Here is a 21,572-nt window from a genome sequence, read left to right on the forward strand (position 1 = left end):
CTCGGCTTCAGCTCATCCCACAGATTTTCTATGGGGTTTAGGTCGGGGGACTGTGATGGCCATGGCAAAACCTTTATTCTGCGGTCGGTGAACCATTTTTGTGTTGATTTTGAGGTGTGCTTCGGATCATTGACCTGCTGGAAGGTCCAACCACAGCCCATTTTAAGCTTACTGGAGGGGGCTGTTAGGTTTTCATTTAATATCTGCTGGTATTTGATGGAGTCCATGATACCATGTACCCTAACAAGATGTCCAGGGCCTTTGGAAGAAAAACAGCCCCACAACATCAAAGATCCGCCACCATACTTCACATTGGGTATGGGGGTCTTTTCTGTATGGCTATGTTTCTGTCTACGCCAAAACCACCTTTGATGTTTGTTGCCAAAAAGCTTTATTTTGGTCTCATCTGACCATATAACTCGGCCCCATTGAAAGTCTGACTTACATTTGGCAAACTGTAGGCGCTTTAGTTTGTAGTTGATTGACAGCAGAGGCTTTTTTCTGGCAACCCTCCAAAACAACTTGTGGTGATGTAGGTGGCGTCTGATGGTAGTTTTGGAGACTTTCTGACCCCAAGACTCAACTCACCTCTACAATTCTCCAGCTGTGATCCTTGGAGATTCTTTTTCCAGTCGAACCATCCTCCTCACGGTGCGTGGGGTCAATGTACACATACGTCCGCTTCCAGGCTGATTCTTAACATCTCCTGTCGCTTTAAACTTCTTAATTATTTCCATGATAGTGGAAATGGGTATTTTCAACTCTTTAGAGATTTTCTTGTGTCCATTTCTTGATTTGTGCAGCTCCACAACTTTCTGTCGCACATCGTCACTGTGTTCTTGGGTCTTTCCCATAGTGATGAATGACTAATGGAATTTGGCCTGTGTCACCTCATATTTGTACGCCAGTGGAACAGGAAGTCATGGTTGACCTCTTAAGACTTCCTTATCAAACAGGTGAACTTAAAAATGTAAAAAATGACTGTAAATATACTTCAGTTAGATTTTAATTATAAGATTTGTCTAGGGGTGCCAATAATTGTGGCACACATGTTTTGGGGAAAAATATTTATTTAATGTCAACAGTTTTTTTTTCTTTCAATAATTTTACTTCAATGAAAAGGTAAGATTTTTGTGAATATTCTGAGTGAAAGACCAAGAGGATAAACAGCAAAGACATATTTTTTTATAGCCTGTTTTGCTCATATTCACTAAGGGTGCCAATAATTGCGGAGGGCACTGTATACTCCTTCTCTACACACACACACACACACACACACACACACACACACACACACACACACACACACAAAGAGAGAGACATGTGCACTCTCACACACACACACACACACAGATCACAAATACACAAGAATGCACAAACAAATACATTCTTATACACAGACATTAACAAACCCCCCCCCACACACACACACACACACACACACAAATAGAGATAGAGAAAGAAAGAGACAGAAACGCACACATACACTAATTTACACCCAAGCGATTTGCATACTAGCGATAACAACCATACTCCTTCCTGACATACACACACACACACACACACACACACACACACACACACACACACACACACACACACACACACACACACACACACACACACACAAATATCACAAATACCACAAATACACAAGGATGCACATATACAAACACACACACACACACAAACACATATACACACACACACATACACACACTCACACACACAAGATATTACACATATACTCCTTCCTGAGAGACACACACACAGACAGACAGACAGACACGCTCTCTCACACACTTACACACACACATTCTCTTACACAGACATAAACATACACACACAAACACACACTCACAAATATCACAAATACAAAAGGATGCACGTACGAACACACACTCACAATTATCACAAATACAGACGGATGCACATACGCATACACACACACACACACACACACACACACATACACACACACAAATACACAAGGATGCACACACACACACACACACACAAACACATATACATACACACACATACACACACACAAGATGTTAGGTGAAAATTCACCCTAGTTACCTCAGGACTCCGGAGCTGCATATAAGTATATTTATTAGACAAACAACAATTGCAATCGGGCTCACTCCCAGCACAAGGCTGAAAGTGAAGCAATGACAAACACATCGCACAAGGTTTATATAGACAGAAGTTGAGCTTTCAGCAGGGATAACCACGTGGTGGATTTCTGACGTCCGAGGCATAGATGGAAGTTTTGCAAGGTCGGAAGAAGCACAGTTCGAACCTTCTTATCACCTCTGGTCTAAACATGCTCTTGTACATATGCAGACAAAGTGGCACCTAATATTCTAAGTTACACACATGCACAGAAAAGCCATTTCATAAGCACATGATTCATACATTCTTAAGTAATTAACAGTGTTTGCAAATGATCTCCATCACAAGATATTACACATATACTCCTTCCTGAGACACACACACACAGACAGACAGACAGACACTCTCTCTCTCACACTTACACACACACATTCTCTTACACAGACATAAACATACACACACAAACGCACACTCACAAATATCACAAATACAAAAGGATGCACGTACGAACACACACTCACAATTATCACAAATACAGACGGATGCACATACGCATACACACACACACACACACACACACATACACACACACACACTAACACAAACACAAACACACACACAAATATCACAAGTACAGAAGGATGCACATACGCATACACACACACATACACACAGACAGACACTCTCTCTCACACACACACACACACACACACACACACACACACACATTCTCCTACATAGACATGAACACATAAACACACACACACACACATTCTCTTACATAGACATAAACACACACAAACACACATGTACAGACACACAATTGGTGCTAGAAGTCTCACAATTAGTGAAATGGGGATCAGTGTGCAGTGAATGTGTCTCAAGTGATTGTAGTATAACGACACCTGTGTCTGGAAGGTCCATTCAGTGCCTTGGACATTTTTTTGTATCCTTCCCCTGACTTATACTTTTCAATAACCTTTTCTCTGAGTTGCTTGGAGTGATCTTTGGTCTTCATGGTGTAACAGTAGCCAGGAATACTGATTACTGAATACTGACCAGTGAATAGACCTTCCAGACACAGGTGTCGTTATACTACAATCACTTGAGACACATTCACTGCACACTGATCCCCATTCCACTAATTGTGAGACTTCTAGCACCAGTTGGCACCTCTGTTGAATTAGGTCAGTCACTTTAAAGCAGTCGTTCTCAAAGTGTGGTCCGTGGACCACTGGTGGTCCACAAGTGCCCCGTAGTGGTCCGCGACGGCCACAAGTAAAATATTGCGACATTTCTAACATACAACATACAACACAGTCAGTAGAAGCCTAATCTATTAAAGAGTAGCCTAATCTATTAAGAAGGTCATGGATCGGTGGCGTAAGACAGGGACAATAAAAAGAAAATTAAATGAGAATGCCTCTGACACAGACAAGGAGAAGGGTCACTCCCGCCGCGGAGCTGCATTCAAACAGCATTTTTTTTCTCCCGCTGCGGAGACAGCAAGATGATAACTTTATTCTGTGTTGTGTGACGTTGGATAATGACAACTCATAATTATGAAAAGTTGACTACTAGGATTGCTATATTAATGCCAGTCGGCTAGCCTACGGTTGGTGGTGAATTACTGCGGTCGCGTGGTCGGTATGCGCATCGTTGTGTTTATTGGTGTTTAGTGATACATTGGCGTGTCTGAGTGTGTGATGGGAGTATGAGGCTGTGAGCGAACTATAGTTTGTAACTTAACCAAGTCACGCATGGAGCAGGGTTCCAGATGCTTTGCCTAGCGCATTTTCATATCTATAACTAGCCTACCGATAAAAAAGGAGTGCCCACCCGCGAAAATCACGTGCTGCTAACTGGTCTGGTGCCAGGTCTGGGTAGGAGGCCTGTTGTTCCGGGGATATACTATTTAGTTAGATGGTCCGCGAGAAACATACATATACCTTCCTGAGACACACATACACACACACACACACACACACAAATACCACAAAATACACAAGAATGCACAGACACACACACAAGATATTATACATAAACTTGCTGTCACACACACACACACACACATATATATATATAGAGAGAGAAAATGACAGAAACACATACACACAAACATACACACACACACACAAAAGTTAACACATATACTCCTTTCTGGCGCACGCACACTCTAATATCGCAAATACAAAAGAATGTACACACACACACACACATACACACACACACACACATGCACGCAGACACACACACACACGCACGAACGCACAAGCAGACACACACACAAACATACAAGAAATCATACATACTTCCTGACACACACACAGACACACACAGACACACATTCTTTTACACAGACATAAACAAACAGAAACACACACACATAAATGAACACACACACACACACACACACACACACACACACACACACACACACAAATATACACTCTTCTCATTCTCCTCCCAGAATTTTGAGCACAGAAACACACACACACACGTCTGTTGGATCTGTGTGTGATGGTGTGTGTATGTGTGTTTGAGCATGCGTGTGGTTGTGTGCAAGCAGGAAGAGGTGTGTATCTGAACATCTGTATGAGTGTGTGTGTGTGTGTGTGTGTGTGTGGATGGGTGATGTGGAACAGTCCCTTTCCTACCCCATATTCGGATGTTCTCTCCTCTTGTCTGCAGATGCCTGTGAGCTCACACTGGACCCAAACACAGCAGGCAGATGTCTCTCTCTCTCTGAGGGGAACAGAAAGGTGACACATGTGAGTGAGCAGCAGCCGTATCCTGACCACCCAGAGAGATTTGACTCCCAGAATCTGGTGCTGTGTAGAGAGGGTCAGTCTGGACGCTGCTACTGGGAGGCTGAGTGGAGTGGTGGTGAGGCTGATATAGCAGTGGCATATAAAAGCATGAAGAGGAAAGGGGGGAGTTATGACAGCTGGTTTGGATGTAATGACAAGTCCTGGAGTCTGGAATGCTCTGGTAACAGTTACTCTGCCTTGCACAATAATAAGAAGACTGACATACCTGTCCCCTCCTCCCGCTCCAGCAGAGTAGGAGTGTACCTGGACTGGCCAGCAGGCACTCTGTCCTTCTACAGCGTCTCCTCTGACACACTCACCCTCCTGCGCACGTTCCACTCCACATTCACTGAGCCCCTCTATCCTGGGTTTTATGTTCGCTCCTCCTCAGTGTCCCTGTGCCAGATCACATGACCTCCTAATCCTACAGGATCACCAGAGTCTGCAGAAGAGTCACACCCTCCTGTTCAAAAACCATTGTGTGATGCTGTGATGGAACATATTGATAATTAATATATAATTATTGAGCCTATTACATGTTGATAAACATGTTACTATGGAGACCAAGGTTATTTAAGCATCACTGTATTCATAGTTAAACTGTTCAAAATATGCTGGGGAATAAAATAGGGAAATAGAGGTGAATCTCTCTCTGTCTCTCTCTCTCTGTGTGTGTGTGTGTGTGTGTGTGTGTGTGTGTGTGTGTGTGTGTGTGTGTGTGTGTGTGTGTTTATGTTTTACCAGTGTCACTCACTCACTCACCAGTCACTCTTATTTTATTTTATTTTTGTGTCTGCCCTTTCTAGTTCTTTATATGATTGAGGGAGGGATGATTTACAAATCCATTACAAATGACAAACTGACGTGACATGTAATCTCTAAAAGGCGTGTGTGTGTGTGAGTCTGTGTATGTTTGTCCTGTCTGACTCTTACTGCTTACTTGTTTTAGTACCTACCTACCCCACTCATTCTCACACACACACACACACACACACACACACACACACACACACACACACACACACACACACACACACACACACACACACGCACACACACACACACACACAGAGACAAACACACATAGACAAAGACAGACTGAGAGACACTCACATAGAAACACATACACTCATTCACACACACAACAGATTACACATAAACTCCTTCCTGACGTGAGCGCACACACACAGACACACACATATGCACTCAAAATCACATCTGTAGTTCTCTATAGAGTCTGATCATATTTAATCTGCTTTAGTATAGAGTCTGATCAGATTTAATCTGCTTTAGTATAGAGGCTGATCATATTTAATCTGCTTTAGTATAGAGTCTGATCATACTCTGATTTCTCAGGAGGAAGATTACACTCTCTGAGGACTAGAGGTGTATTCCCATTGCATGATGTGCGCACACACACACACACACACACACACACACACACACACACACACACACACACACACACACACACACAAATATCACAAATACACAAGAATACACAGACACACAAACACACTCATTGCATGATGTGTTCAAGTTCACAGAAGCCTTTTCTTGAATATGCTCATAACTGCTCACAGTAATGGGGGGGTCTTTAAAGAGACATTTCTGAGGGGGACATAAAAGTAGCATCTGCTGCCAGTGAGGAAATATATTCATGGGAGAACACATAAAAATGTAGTCCAGACGGCGTCTCCCCCACAGAAGAATTTGTTTGACCATCACATTATTTCAATGCACACCATTCAAGCATAGGCAGACACTCCTTAACTACTGACTGACCTGAGAAATATGGAAATATGGCTGAACAGCCATTATGCACACACACACACACACACACACACACACACACACACACACACACACACACACACACACACACACACACACAGAGAGAGAGTTATTTCCTGTTGTGAATTGTGATCTGATTTGTAAGTGGATATCACAACATTCTGTCACCACTAGATGGTAGTAGTTTAGTGCATTTCATAGTGACGCATATGCAGCCTTTCACCATCAACAACCCATTTAGATGCCCTTTAGATGCCTACTAGAATGTTATTGAAATGCAGGATGCCTTGTAAATCAATATGCATGAATTTGGGGAAATGTTTTATTGAGTTTAATAAAAGTATAACAGATATAGATCAAGGAATGTTGTTATTGTGAAACAAATTTCTGTCATCACACTAAATTCAGCATGGTCATCAGTCCATCACGCACCTGACATCAAGCGAATGGGACATGAAACAGTGGCAGTGGTTGAGACAGAGTGTGTATAACCTTATACCACCGTTAGGAGGCCAGCAATGAATATGATGTGATGATGTGTCTATCTTGAATTATGAATATGATGTGTCTATCTTGAATTATTATAGTACTTCTGAGAAATGTAAACTCATGTTAATGCAATCTCACTTATTAGCCTCTGACATGAGTGGAGCAAGAACAACATTTATATCATCACAGGAGGACACTTATTGGAGCATACTGCTTTTATTGACAAGTACACTGAAGAAAAGGCAAATGCTTTCATTAAGCATTGGAATCATTTTGCATGTAGGATAAATCAAATATAGAGAAAACATACGGGCCAAAGCCATCTAGTAAACCCCATTTAGAGAGGAAGAAGAGGCTCTGCAGAGAAAGAAGATGTAGTACTGTAGTAGCTGTAGTTACTGTGGTTACTGTAGTCATTGTAGTTACTGTGTCTTCTGTCACATTAAGGTTGTACTGCATAGGGAAAAAAGCCAGGTGATATGTTCATTCTGAATAACTATGGCTGTGAGGATAATCCATACTCAACTCAGACTTACACCTCAGTGGTGAGTATGTGCGGTCTGTCAGGCAAGTAGGTGCTGCGGTTAGACAAGAATTAATAAAAAAGGAGACTTGAGAACAAGTCTGTTAAATAAAAGTAAATCAGTCGAGCCAAGTGTCAAGTCTGTGAGGTTTATTGGTCAAGAGCAGAGTGCAGTAACCACCAAAGTGTTTTTTTTAATGCACACAGAATGGACATCTAGCGGACCGAATGGAGCAATTAGCTGAATTTGACAATAAGTGTGCTGGATTAGAATCGTGAATTGGACATTTAACTGCTGTACTAAAATGACTTATGGTTCTTTGAGTGGCCTTGTCCACATTCTAGTTTTCCTTGTCTGGTATGGCCTCCTGGTCTGATTGATAGGTGTCAGAGAAGTGTGTTGAGTCTGCCAGTCTCTGCATTGTTGTTGTTGTGAGAAGGATGGAGACCGGGGTCCCTGAAACCTGGTTGCTTGGACCATATTTCTGCCACCAAGTGCTGTACTGCTTGTGCACCTGTGGACCATACAGGTGATACAGGAACAGACATGGAGTGACACGGGTGAGAACGAACACCTGCTTCATCCGAGGTATGTGAAGCACAGAGGTCAAAGGTCATTCACTGTAATATACTCCGACTGCCTGTTAGGCAAGCGGCATTACAAATTGTCAAAGTTTCTAGCTGGGACAAACACACAGAGGACAATCACATCGTTTTAAAGACCTGTGTGTGCAAATATGCATCTAACATGGTACTACAACACATTTTGATGTCACATAAAGAGTGGGTTTCTTCTTCCAGTACATCTCTCTCTGAGAGAGTAGTTTTGGTAGATTGTCCCCTCTGGTTGGAAGAGTTACATGTTCAAGACCAACAGAGTGTCCACACCACGCTGAGGCAGGCACACAGTAAAGGTACACCAGGTATTACAACACACAAGAGAGTGTTAATCCATCAATCCACCCTACATCTACCCATCCTCCCACATCTGCCCCCATACACACACACACACAACCACACACACACACACACACACACACACACACACACAACCACAGTGTTACACACACACACACACACACACACACACACAACCACAGTGTTACACACACACACACACACACACAACCACAGTGTTACACACACACACACACACACACACACACTCACACACACAACCACAGTGTTACACACACACACACACACACACACTGGACAAGTTGGGAATAACAACATGGCATCTAGATTAACTTGTGTGGTCTGAACTGCTCTTCCTTCAGGATTTTATAATCAAACTGTCCAGGCAGTTTCACTTCAAAAAACAGTAGTTTCATTCAAAAACAATAAAGCTTTCTGAGGTATGATCTATGTTGCTTGACATATGCAGTACAAACGTATAAAATATGCAGGGATATATAGCATAACAATTCTACTAGCTGGGACAAACTCACAGAGGACAATCACATAGTTTTTAAGACCTGTGTGTGCAAATATGCATCTAACATGGTACTACAACACATTTTGATGTCACATAAAGAGTGGGTTTCTTCTTCAGAATTGCCCCCATTTTCAACATAGACTGTTTGAACCAATGGATGCTAGGGACACTGAATCACCTCATAATTGAGCAGACAGTGGACCCAGAAAATAATACATAAATTAATACATAAATAATAAAAGCATAAATAAAAATAACTTTTGCCATGTTTGTTTTTTAAATCATGATATTCGTACACAGATTTTTTTTTATTTGCTTTATTTGATGCTTTAAAATAAATGGTAAAACATGAGTGCATGAGTATAGATTTGATGGGAAAGCAGATTACATGAGAATATTTATGATATTGAAAACAGAGTTAATTTTCAGGAGAGTAAATTCAAAGTCAAAATATTTTTTTTTATTTGCTTTATTTGATGCTTTAAAATAAATGGTAAAACATGAGTGCATGAGTATAGATTTGATGGGAAAGCAGATTACATGAGAATATTTATGATATTGAAAACAGAGTTAATTTTCAGGAGAGTAAATTCAAAGTCAAAATATTTAAAAAGTCGCCAGATGAATGAATATATCTGTGATGAAGTGAAGTGTTTTTTGTATTACACGATGGTTAAGGCACTTGTTTGCAAAGCAGGGATCAGCCAATCAACGCCCTTGTTATTGGGTTGCCGGCTGCGCTGGACGTCTGGTTGTAGTTTGCAATGGAAAGAGAACAAGACAGAATAGTGAATCTGATATGTATCCTGCAAATACTTTACCATACAGACATCATCTATAAATATGTGCGTTCAGAAATATGCCTTCCTTGGTTGGTCCGTCGCCTCTGCTATGTGATGTCCATAAAGAGAATACTGCGCTAGCTTCATTTTATAGCTAGTGAATGGGTCTAGTTGTTGTTGCGTGAGGTGATGCCATGAAGCATTGTGTAGTTCTTGCGAGAGGTCTTGCGCCCTATACCCCAAAGTCACATAGTGCAATACAAGGCGTACTGTGGCAGTAGCACAGACGTCATTATCTGTATTAAAAGTCAGTGTACCACAAAACTCATTTTGAAGTTGTTATTTTAAGGTACAATTGTTGCATAATGTCACTTTAAGGTTGCATTGATGGTTTAAGTACATCTCCTACCTAATTGTGAAACAGTGACTAATTGCCATTGGGATTGAGTTGCATGGATATCATATCAATATTGTTATTTAAGTGCCTTAGTGGCAGTGGTCTTTGGCGAATGCCTTGAATACCAGTGACTCACTAACTAGTTGCTTACCTACTAGGTTAAGACACACATAGAGCCATGAGGTATGCTATTAGCATTGTCAGTTATGTACGGATTAATGCTTTGAGTCATTGAGTTGTGTGCTAACATTGTTTGTTTGTTCTGTTGAACCACGCACTCACTCCCACTTACCTGTTCTTATAAATAAACGTCACTGAAGTTATCATCCATGTATTCTTACCAATGCACCACAGTGGCCACACCCTCCCAACCAGCTACAGTAAGGACTTATTGAGCCCTCATTACAACTGGGGATCAGATCAACATCACATCACACCACCTCAGTGAGTAGGAAAAAGGTCAATGTCTCACTTCAAAGCAAATAAATGACCTCTTGTCCTTACCTGTCAAAATGATGTTCTCGCTGTTGTTCCTCAATTGCAAAGCGCTTTGGAAGAAAATGTGTCTGATAAATTAATAAACGTAGAAAAAGCTGCTCTTTACATGTTCAGGATTTACCAACCAAAAGTGCTTGTCTCACCTCCTTCAGAGCAGGTGCAGATTGCTGGGGACCAGTAGGTCCATCACGGCCAGATGATCCAGTCATGCTAGGTGGTCCGGGGGGGCCGGGAGGTCCACGGGGGCCAGGTGGACCAGGTAGGCCCGGTTTTCCAGGGAGGGCAGTGGGGCCAGGGGGGCCAGGTGGTCCATTGCCGCCACGAGGTCCATTGCCGCCACGAGGTCCAGGCGGGCCATGAGATCCAGAAGAACCAGGGTTGCCAGGGCGGCCAGGTTGACATCCAGTGAGGTCTGGGGTTAGAAATTGTCTATCAGACACTTGAATCACACACATATGAAGCATGAATAGACACAAAAACATGTTTTGGTGGAATTTTAATTGGTGATCATCTTTTCATCTTTATTTTTATCATGCACCTCATGCAATCGTGCATTTTCTCACCTGAAGGACAAACCAGCATGGATAAAAGGAAGATTACTTTTCTGGTTGTATGGACCTGGAACATCTTGAACACAAAATGAAGGCTCATTGTTCAAGATGAAAGATCATTTTGCAATTACAAGCTGCATGAGAACTTATATTTTTCTGTCTGTCTTTTTTTTTATCTAAAAGAAATATCTAACCATTTGTCACTGTTGGCTAGTTCACAGAAAAGGAGGACAGGAAAGTGCTGATTGGCTGAAATAGTATATTGCATACAGTATGTGACTTGTATGCTGATCTATTGCATTTGAATTCAGGATTGCACCTTTAAGTGGTGAACAGAAGGAGGAAAACAGACAGTTGGTCATATAATCATGACTGACGTACCTTGAGGCTCAAAGTAACAAGCTCAAGTGTGAAGAGCTGATCAAAGATTAAAAGATACAATTAGAATGGATAGAAATTAAATTGGGCTGCGTCTAGTTTCAAACGTTTCTGACATTGTTCTTTATTAATAGCTTGTGTAGGAAGATGGGGAGAGGCTGCATAAGTGTGTGTGCAATAAACCGAATGCCATTCTGGAGGAAGACAGGTTGATAGCCTGTACACAGCATCATGAATTAGATAGGACTAGTGTGATGGATCCTACATTAGATAGGACTAGTGTGATGGATCCTACATTTTGTCACCCTCCTCCTGAATGTTGAGAATGTCACAGTGTACTTTAATTACTAATTACTTTAATTACTAAAACATATGCGACATCTTCTTAAACAAACAAAAGGAGTATTAATAATGTAATTTAAATGACAAACTCACCACTGATGAATGCAAGTGTCCAAGAGGATGCAAAATCAATGAATGAGGACAGTGAGATGGTGGCACGACTAATGTAGCCTTTGTCATTTTCTCCCCCTCTCCTTTGCTGGCTTGTGGTGACATGATGAATTACTGCAATCTAAACACTGGCCGTTTCTATGCCTGTTTGGAAACTTCCTCAAAGTCATCTGAAATATTCCGTAATCTGAAAACGAACACGCCAACGGTTTAGTCAAAGAGATCTAAAAATGTACTTGGACCCTTGGAGCCCACATGTTCGCCGAAACACACCACCATAATAAGCCGACCATAGAGAGTTGCAGTACCCAAACACACCACCATAATAATAGGCCAGGCAAATTAACCCATTTTGGAGCCAAAAATAGAATTAATTGTAAAATATTTTTTTTTTAGCATAGAATTTAATAAGTGTGAAGTATGTAAGTAAGTAAAATGTGCATATTCAAATGAATTTCAAAAGAAACTTGTAATACAAAAGATTCATGGGTCCTTTCATTGTGTAGAGTTTCATTTTGATAGGAGTAAAGGAAAACATTTTTTTTTTAGGTGTATTTTTGCCATGCATTATTAGCACACATAGAAATGATCTATGCTGAAAAAAATTCTTTACGTAAAACGCTATTTTGCCTGGATTATAAACCGACCATAGAGAGTTGCAGTACCCAAACACACCACTATAATAAGCCGACCATAGAGAGTTGCAGTACCCAAACACACCACTATAATAAGCCGACCATAGAGAGTTGCAGTACCCAAACACACCACTATAATAAGCCGACCATAGAGAGTTGCAGTACCCAAACACACCACTATAATAAGCCGACCATAGAGAGTTGCAGTACCCATACAACACCACTATAATAAGCCGACCATAGAGAGTTGCAGTACCCATACAACACCAATATCCATACAACCCCAGCTTAGTCTGCTTATGGCTGCAAGATATTATGTGTACCAATGTTGTAGCAAAACAACCTCTTTAGATCTTATAGTTGATACTTCAATGAGTCAGAAGACCGAATGCGATGAACTGAAGTTTTATTGAATCTTGCAGACTTTTCATTCAATCGGAGTGGTGGTCCAAAAAGCACCTCAGTCAAAAAACTATGGCACTAACTTTTTAAATGGTATATTTCGTCACTATGCTTTTCCAATCAAAAACCCCAAACTTATCCAAATTGAACCAATCAGAATATTCTCTCAAACCTATGCATTTTATCTAAACTCAGCCAAACTGAATATTCTGCTCACTTGTTGCCGAAAAACATTTCAAGACAATGGTGGCTTGTGAGATCAGGTATGTGACCTTGTCTATGTTTCTAAGACCCTGTTTACAACCTTTTGGGAGGTTTCACTTGTCCTTGACTTGTGTGCATCTCTTATCCAGAGACCCCTCCATGAATGCTTGGCTGTCTCCAACAGTCTGCACCTGTAGGCCTGTTTTCGAAAACAGGCCTTTCTGCTTGACCTTACAAGACACTCATCTCTGCACACGGGCCTTTCTGCCTGACCCTACAAGACACTTGTCTCTGCACACGGGCCTTTCTGCCTGACCCTACATGACACTTGTCTCTGCACACAGGCCTTTCTGCCTGACCATACAACTGCTTCATGTTCACCACACCACTGTATTACAACCATGGTATTTTCTACACCAAGGTATTAACTGTTTTCTTGTTTATACTACATTTATTTTGTTAATATCCCATTTTTGTATGTTTTTTAAGTTGGTTTGGACAAAACTCTCTGCTGAATACTCATTTGAACACACATTTTTTATTGTACAGGCAGGGGCTGTACATTAACCATATTTACTCAAAGACAATCTACTGCAGTAATAGTAATCCTTCAGTGGTCAGTAACCTTTACGCCATTGCGTCTTACAGTGCAGCAGGCCTACCCACTAATATTGGCTTGCCGGACCCTTCCCAGTTCAGCACCACTGGCATGGTCAGCTTGGTCAGTACAACAGCGTTAGCTGCATAGCATTCAAAGAGCTCTATTAGCATGTTCCTAGCCTCGCTGAACCAGATACATGGACACTTCATGAGTGACATTTTTTAGGGAAATGATAGCTAGATTAACTTTTGACTGGTTCTAACAAATTAACAATGTCAACAAAGGAACATATACTGTTAGTATGTATGTATGATTAGGTAGTTAGGGAATAATCAATATGTGTTACCAGGTGACAAAGTGGTGTTGAAATTGCATTACGATTTCCACAAATGTATAAAATAATTTAGTGAACTGCGATTCCTTCAGGATTTCATAATCAAACTGTCCAGGCAGCTTCACTGAAGTATTCAAAAACAATAAAGCTATAAATTCCACAAGAATTCTGAGGTAGCGCTTCATCTATCTATCTATCCATCTAACACTGTTGCTTGATGCAGTGCAAACATATCAAATATGCAGGGATATATAGCATACAAATTATACACTACAGTTTTGAACAGAAATAACCCAGAAAATAGTACCTAAATAATCCTTATAAAAACATAAATAAAAATAACTTTTGCCATGTGGCATGTTTGTTTTTTAAATCATGAAATTCTTACACAGGATTTTTTTTTATTTGTCTTTTATTTATTGCCTACTTTTAAGATGGTAGAAACATTGAGGGCATGAGTATAGATTTGATGGGAAAGCAGATTACATGAGTATATGTATGATTGGGATAACAAAGGTCATTTTCAGGAGAGTAAATTCAAAGTCAAAATGTTTGAAAAGTGTCCAGATGAATGAATATATCTGTGATCAAGGACTTGTTTATTGTGTAATACGATGATTTAGAGACACTAGTTTGAGAAGCAGGGATCAGCCAATCAGCGCCCTTGGGGTGTTCCGCTGTTGCCAGGTGGTCCTTGGCTGCCTTTGGGTCCAGGTGGGCCTGGTCGTCCAGGTAGGCCAGGTGGTCCATGGGCGCCAGAAGGTCCACTGCTGCCAGCTCGTCCTGGGTCGCCTCAAGGTCCAGGTTCTCCAGGTATGCCAGGGAGGGCAGGTGGGCCAGGGGGGCCAGGTGGTCCAAGAGGACGTGAAATCAATGAATGAGGACAGTGAGATGGTGGCACGACTAATGGAGTCTTTGTCATTTTATCCCCCTCTCCTTTGCTGGCTTGTGGTGACATTATGAGGGAATTACTGCAATCTAAACACTGTCACTTGGCCGTTACTATGCCTGTTTGGAAACTTCCTCAAAGTCATCTGAAATATTTCATAATCTGAAAACGAACACGCCAACGGTTTAGATAAAGAGATCTAAAAATGTACTTGGACCCTTGGAGCCCACATAATAATAAACACACCACTATAATAATCCGACCATAGAGAGTTGCAGTACCCATACAACACCAATATCCATACAACCCGAGCTCAGTCTGCTTATGGCTGCAAGTTATTTTGTGTGCCTATGTATTAACTGCATTTACTGTTTTGTTGTTAATAATACATTTTTTATGTTAATATTCCATTTTCTATGTTTTGCAAGTTGATTTGGACAAAGGTCTGCTGAATACTCACTTGAACTCACCTTTTTGATTGTACAGGCAGGGACATCAACCATATTAACTCAAACATAATCTACTGCAGTGGTTGCAATCCTTCAGTGATCAACCTTTACACCAATGTGCCATACAGTACCACAGGCCTACTCACTAATATTGGCTTGCCGGTAGATTTCCAGTTCAGCACCCCTGCCATGGTCAGCTTGGTCAGTACAACAGCGTTAGCTACATAGCATTAGCATCTTCCTAGCCTCGCTGAATCAGACACATGGACTCTTCATGAGTGACATTTTGGAGGGAAATGGACCCTAGATTAACTTTTAACTGGAGACTACGTTGTAACAAATTCACATTGTCAACAAAGGGACATACAGTATTAGCATGTAGGTATAAGCAAGGTAGTTAGGAGAATAATCCAAGTAAGGTGTTTATTACAGATGTCTTCTGTGACTCATTTGCACCCAACACCACTCGCAGCTCTGAAAGAAGCAATGAAGCACAACTCAGGCCCCTGCCTGTACAATCAAAAAGGTGAGTTAAAGTGAGTATTCAGCAGACCTTTGTCCAAATCAACTTGCAAAACATAGAAAATGGAATATTAACATAAAAAATGTATTATTAACAACAAAACAGTGAATGCAGTTAATACATAGGCACACATAATAGCTTGCATCACAGATATATTCATTCATCTGGCCACTTTTCAAACATTTTGACTTTGAATTTACTCTCCTGAAAATGACCTTTGTTATCCCTATCATACATATACTCATGCAATCTGCTTTCCCATCAAATCTATACTCATACCCTCATGTTTCTGCTACTGAAGCTGCCTGGACAATTTGATTATGAAATCCTGAAGGAATCGCAGTTCACTAAATTATTTTATACATTTGTGGAAATCGTGATGCAATTTCAACACCACTTTGTCACCTGGTAACACCATACTTGGATTATTCTCCTAACTACCTAAATCATACATACAGTACATACATACTAACAGTATATGTTCCTTTGTTGACATTGTTAATTTGTTAGAACCAGTCAAAAGTTAATCTAGCTATCATTTCCCTCAAAAATGTCACTCATGAAGTGAATATGTATCTGGTTCAGCGAGGCTAGGAACATGCTAATAGAGCTCTTTGAATGCTATGCAGCTAACGATGTTGTACGGACCAAGCTGACCAAAATTGAGTATAAAAATTGAGTATAACCAACAAAACAGTTAATACATTGGTGTAGAAAATACCATGGTTGTAATACAGTGGTGTGGTGAACATGAAGCAGTTGTATGGTCAGGCAGAAAGGCCCGTGTGCAGAGACAAGTGTCATGTAGGGTCAGGCAGAAAGGCCCGTGTGCAGAGATGAGTGTCTTGTAAGGTCAAGCAGAAAGGCCTGTTTTCGAAAACAGGCCTACAGGTGCAGACTGTTGGAGACAGCCAAGCATTCATGGAGGGGTTTCTGGATAAGAGATGCACACAAGTCAAGGACAAGTGAAACCTCCCAAAAGGTTGTAAACAGGGTCTTAGAAACATAGACAAGGTCACATACCTGATCTCACAAGCCACCATTGTCTTGAAATGTTTTCCGGCAACAAGTGAGCAGAATATTCAGTTTGGCTGAGTTTAGATCAAATGTATAGGTTTGAGAGAATATTCTGATTGGTTCAACTTGGATAAGTTTTGGGTTTTCGATTGGTTCAATTTGGATAAGTTTTGGGTTTTTGATTGGAAAAGCATAGGGACGAAATATACCATTTAAAAAGTTAGTGCCATAGTTTTTTGACTGAGCTGCTTTTTGGACCACCACTCCGATTGAATGAAAAGTCTGCAAGATTCAATAAAACTTCAGTTCATCGCATTCGGTCTTCTGACTCACTGAAGTATATCAACTATAAGATTTGAAGAGGTTGTTTTGCTACAACATTGGTACACATAATATCTTGCAGCCATAAGCAGACTAAGCTGGGGTTGTATAGATATTGGTGTTGTATGGGTACTACAACTCTCTATGGTCGGCTTATTATAGTGGTGTGTTTGGGTACTGCAACTCTCTATGGTCGGCTTATTATAGTGGTGTGTTTGGGTACTGCAACTCTCTATGGTCGGCTTATTATAGTGGTGTGTTTGGGTACTGCAACTCTCTATGGTCGGTTTATTATAGTGGTGTGTTTGGGTACTGCAACTCTCTATGGTCGGTTTATAATCCAGGCAAAATAGCGTTTTACGTAAAGATTTTTTTTCAGCATAGATCATTTCTATGTGTGCTAATAATGCATGGCAAAAATACACCTCAAAAAAATATTTTTTTCCTTTACTCCTATCAAAATGAAACTCTACACAATGAAAGGACCCATGAATCTGATGAAGTTTCTTTTGAAATTCATTTGAATATGCACATTTTACTTACTTACATACTTCACACTTATTAAATTCTATGCTAAAAAAAAATTATTTTACAATCAATTCTATTTTTGGCTCCAAAATGGGCCTATTTTTATGGCGGTGTGTTTTGACGAACATGCGGGCTCCAAGGGTCCAAGTACATTTTTAGATCTCTTTGACTAAACCGTTGGCGTGTTCGTTTTCAGATTACGGAATATTTCAGATGACTTTGAGGAAGTTTCCAAACAGGCATAGAAACGGCCAGTGTTTAGATTGCAGTAATTCATCATGTCACCACAAGCCAGCAAAGAAGAGGGGGAGAAAATGACAAAGACTACATTAGTCGTGCCACCATCTCACTGTCCTCATTCATTGATTTTGCATACTCTTGGACACTTGCATTCATCAGTGGTGAGTTTGTCATTTAAATTACATTAATACCCCTTTTGTTCGTTTAAGAAGATGTTGCATATGTTTTAGTAATTAAAGTAATTACTAATTAAAATATTAAAACTGTAATACAAATGCAGTGAAAGTGTTCTCAGTGAAAAGTACACTGTGACGTTCTCAACATTCAGGAGGAGGGTGACAAAATGTAGGATCCATCACACTAGTCCTATCTAATGTAGGATCCATCACACTAGTCCTATCTAATTCATGATGCTGTGTACAGGCTATCAACCTGTCTTCCTCCAGAATGGCATTCGGTTTATTGCACACACACTTATGCAGCCTCTCCCCATCTTCCTACACAGGCTATTAATCAGTAACAATGTCAGAAACGTTTGAAACTAGACGCAGCCCAATTTAATTTCTATCCATTCTAATTGTATCTTTTTAATCTTTGATCAGCTCTTCACACTTGAACTTGTTACTTTGAGCCTCAAGGTACGTCAGTCATGATTATATGACCAACTGTCTTTTTTCCTCCTTCTGTTCACCACTTAAAGGTGCAATCCTGAATTCAAATGCAATAGATCAGCATACAAGTCACATACTGTACGCAATATACTATTTCAGCCAATCAGCACTTTCCTGTCCTCCTTTTCTGTGAACTAGCCAACAGTGACAAATGGTTAGATATTTCTTTTAGATAAAAAAAAAAGACAGACAGAAAAATATAAGTTCTCATGCAGCTTGTAATTGCAAAATGATCTTTCATCTTGAACAATGAGCCTTGATTTTGTGTTCAAGATGTTCCAGGTCCATACAACCAGAAAAGTAATCTTCCTTTTATCCATGCTGGTGGTTTGTTCTTCAGGTGAGAAAATGCATGATTGCATGAGGTGCATTAGAAAACGAAGATAAAAAAACTATCACCAATTTAAAATCCACCAAAATATGTTTTTGTGTCTATTCATGCTTGTGTGATTCAAGTGTCTGACAGATAATTTGCTGTGATTCAAGTGTCTGACAGACAATGTCCACCAGACCTCACTGGATGGCCTGGCCCTCCTGGACGACCTGGTTCTCGTGGACCTCCTGGCTACCCTGGACCTCCTGGCTACCGGGGACCTCCTGGCTCCCTCGGACAACCTGGCCCCCCTGGACCACCTGCCCTCCCTGGAAAACCGGGCCTACCTGGTCCACCTGGCACCTTTGGACCTCCCGGCCCCCCCGGACCACCTAGCAAGACTGGATCATCTGGCCGTGATGGACCTACTGGTCCCCAGCAATCTGCACCTGCTCTGAAGGAGGTGAGACAAGCACTTTTGGTTGGTAACTCTTGAACATGTTTAGAGCAGTTTTTTTCTACGTTTATTAATTTACCAGACAAATTTTCTTCCAAAGCGCCTTTGAATTGAGGAACAACAGAGAGAACATGCAATCATCTATTTTGACAGGTAAGGACAAGAGGTAATTTATTTGCTTTGATGTGAGACATTGACCTTTTTAATAATAAACATCCCTGCCAATGATATTTATGACAGAATTACGACGTAGGCTGTAAACGTATTGGTGTCATCGCTGTTTTACAGAGATTCGTAATTTCTGCAGATGCCCAGTCATCGACCGGTCCTGTCTCAGGCTAGCATCCAAATAAATGAATCTCACGTCAAAAAAGTTTGATCAGTCTTTGTCAATCTCACGCCAAAAAACCTTGGAAGTTGGCAACCTTGAAAACCCAACTCAGCTAGCTTGTAATCAATTACACCAATGTATTATTAAGCATGTCGCTAACAACATTTTATTAGATTACACATACTCCACATTTAAACGTTTAGAAAACAATGTATATCGGCTGAAAACGCGAGTAGTATTTCATCTAAAATAAAATGTGTCTTTCTTTTTTTTGGTTATGTTAGAGTTCATCTCCAATGTCAAAATAAACCTACAAAAATAATCACATTTTTAAAAGTGTGTTAAGTGTTGGAATGACGGCACTCAGTCAGATGTCGCGATAGAGCGGGCTGTCAAAAGCTTCAAAGCTCCAAACCACCTTTGCAATGAAAGCGTGACTGTTTCAAAAGCTTCACTCGACACATTCCTCCATCACACAATCTTATTAACATGTTTCTGAACGCACATATTTATAGATGATGTCTGTATGGTAAAGTATTTGCAGGATACATATCAGATTCACTATTCTGTCTTGTTCTCCTTCCACTACAAACTACAACCAGACGTCCAGCGCGGCCGACAACCCAATAACAATGGCGCTGATTGGCTGATCCCTGCTTCGCAAACAAGTTCCTTAACCATCGTGTTTTACAATAAACTCTTCACTTCATCACAGATGTATTCATTCATTTGGCCACTTAAAAAAATGTTGACTTTGAATTGACTGTCCTGAAAATGAACTCTGTTTTACATATCATACATATTCTCATGTAATCTGCTTTCTCATCAAATCTAATACTCATGTACTTTGCTTTCCCATCAAATCTGTACTAATGCACTCATGTTTTACCATTTATTTTAGAGCATCAAATAAAGCAAATAAAAAAATGATGTGAACGAATTTCATGATTTCAAAACATTTATGTTTTTATTAGGATTATTTATGTATTATTTTCTGGGTTATTTCTGTTTAAAGCCGTAGTGTAGAATTTGTATGCTATATATCCCTGCATATTTTATACGTTTGTACTGCATATGTCAAGCAAAATAGATCATACCTCAGAAAGCTTTATTGTTTTTGAATACTTCAGTGAAACTGCCTGGACAGTTTGATTATAAAATCCTGAAGGAATTGCAGTTCACTAAATTATTTCATACAACATTTGGTTCAGGCCACACAAGTTAATCTAGATGCCATGTTGTTATTCCCAACTTGTGTGTGTGTGTGTGTGTGTGTGTGTGTGTGTGTGTGTGTGTGTGTGTGTGTGTGTGTGTGTGTGTGTGTGTGTGTGTAACACTGTGGTTGTGTGTGTGTGTGTGTATGGGGGCAGATGTGGGAGGATGGGTAGAGGTAGGGTGGATGGATGGATTAACACTCTCTTGTGTG

The 21,572-nt window shown here is 40.5% G+C and overlaps 3 protein-coding genes across 4 annotated transcripts; 2 read left to right on the top strand and 1 right to left on the bottom strand.

Annotated features, from left to right (window-relative positions):
• Positions 1-4,695: 4,695 nt before the first annotated feature.
• LOC116219317 (stonustoxin subunit beta-like) lies at positions 4,696-5,573 on the top strand. The gene has a single exon (XM_031562520.2). The coding sequence runs from the start codon at positions 4,746-4,748 to the stop codon at positions 5,340-5,342; it is 597 nt and encodes a 198-aa protein (XP_031418380.1). The 5' UTR covers positions 4,696-4,745; the 3' UTR covers positions 5,343-5,573.
• A 4,052-nt stretch (positions 5,574-9,625) lies between these two features.
• Positions 9,626-12,445, bottom strand: LOC116219178 (EMI domain-containing protein 1-like). Of its 2 annotated transcripts, none has more exons than XM_031562216.1 (6): positions 12,214-12,445; positions 11,782-11,817; positions 11,413-11,476; positions 10,993-11,261; positions 10,856-10,899; positions 9,626-9,920 (listed from the first exon to the last, which is right to left on the bottom strand). In XM_031562216.1, the coding sequence occupies exons 1-6, from the start codon at positions 12,334-12,336 to the stop codon at positions 9,893-9,895; spliced, it is 564 nt and encodes a 187-aa protein (XP_031418076.1). In that variant the 5' UTR covers positions 12,337-12,445; the 3' UTR covers positions 9,626-9,892. The 2 variants fall into 2 exon arrangements, with proteins under 2 accessions (XP_031418076.1, XP_031418075.1); XM_031562215.1 differs by having other exon boundaries at positions 10,856-10,917.
• Positions 12,446-18,303: 5,858 nt separating this feature from the next.
• Positions 18,304-21,086, top strand: LOC116219185 (cuticle collagen 3A3-like). The gene is made up of 6 exons (XM_031562249.1): positions 18,304-18,535; positions 18,977-19,012; positions 19,319-19,385; positions 19,532-19,821; positions 19,916-19,968; positions 20,749-21,086. Exons 1-5 carry the CDS (start codon positions 18,413-18,415, stop codon positions 19,922-19,924), a joined length of 525 nt encoding a protein of 174 aa, XP_031418109.1. The 5' UTR covers positions 18,304-18,412; the 3' UTR covers positions 19,925-19,968; positions 20,749-21,086.
• The last annotated feature ends 486 nt before the right edge of the window (positions 21,087-21,572 follow it).

Source organism: Clupea harengus, chromosome 24 (genome assembly GCF_900700415.2).
Source record: "Clupea harengus chromosome 24, Ch_v2.0.2, whole genome shotgun sequence".
NCBI lineage: Eukaryota > Metazoa > Chordata > Actinopteri > Clupeiformes > Clupeidae > Clupea > Clupea harengus.

Excerpts from the sequence above, each read along its gene's own strand:
- LOC116219185 (XM_031562249.1), top strand. The coding sequence starts at position 18,413 with ATGTCACCACAAGCCAGCAAAGAAGAGGGGGAGAAAATGACAAAGACT. Across the intron at positions 19,013-19,318 it reads TTGTTACTTTGAGCCTCAAG|ATGTTCCAGGTCCATACAAC; the intron begins GTACGTCAGTCA and ends TTTGTGTTCAAG. Across the intron at positions 19,386-19,531 it reads GCTGGTGGTTTGTTCTTCAG|TGTCTGACAGACAATGTCCA; the intron begins GTGAGAAAATGC and ends CTGTGATTCAAG.
- LOC116219317 (XM_031562520.2), top strand. The coding sequence starts at position 4,746 with ATGGGTGATGTGGAACAGTCCCTTTCCTACCCCATATTCGGATGTTCT.
- LOC116219178 (XM_031562215.1), bottom strand. The coding sequence starts at position 12,336 with ATGTCACCACAAGCCAGCAAAGGAGAGGGGGAGAAAATGACAAAGGCT. Across the intron at positions 11,262-11,412 it reads CATGCTGGTTTGTCCTTCAG|ACCTCACTGGATGTCAACCT; the intron begins GTGAGAAAATGC and ends TTCTAACCCCAG. Across the intron at positions 9,921-10,855 it reads CGAGAACATCATTTTGACAG|ACGTCCAGCGCAGCCGGCAA; the intron begins GTAAGGACAAGA and ends AACTACAACCAG.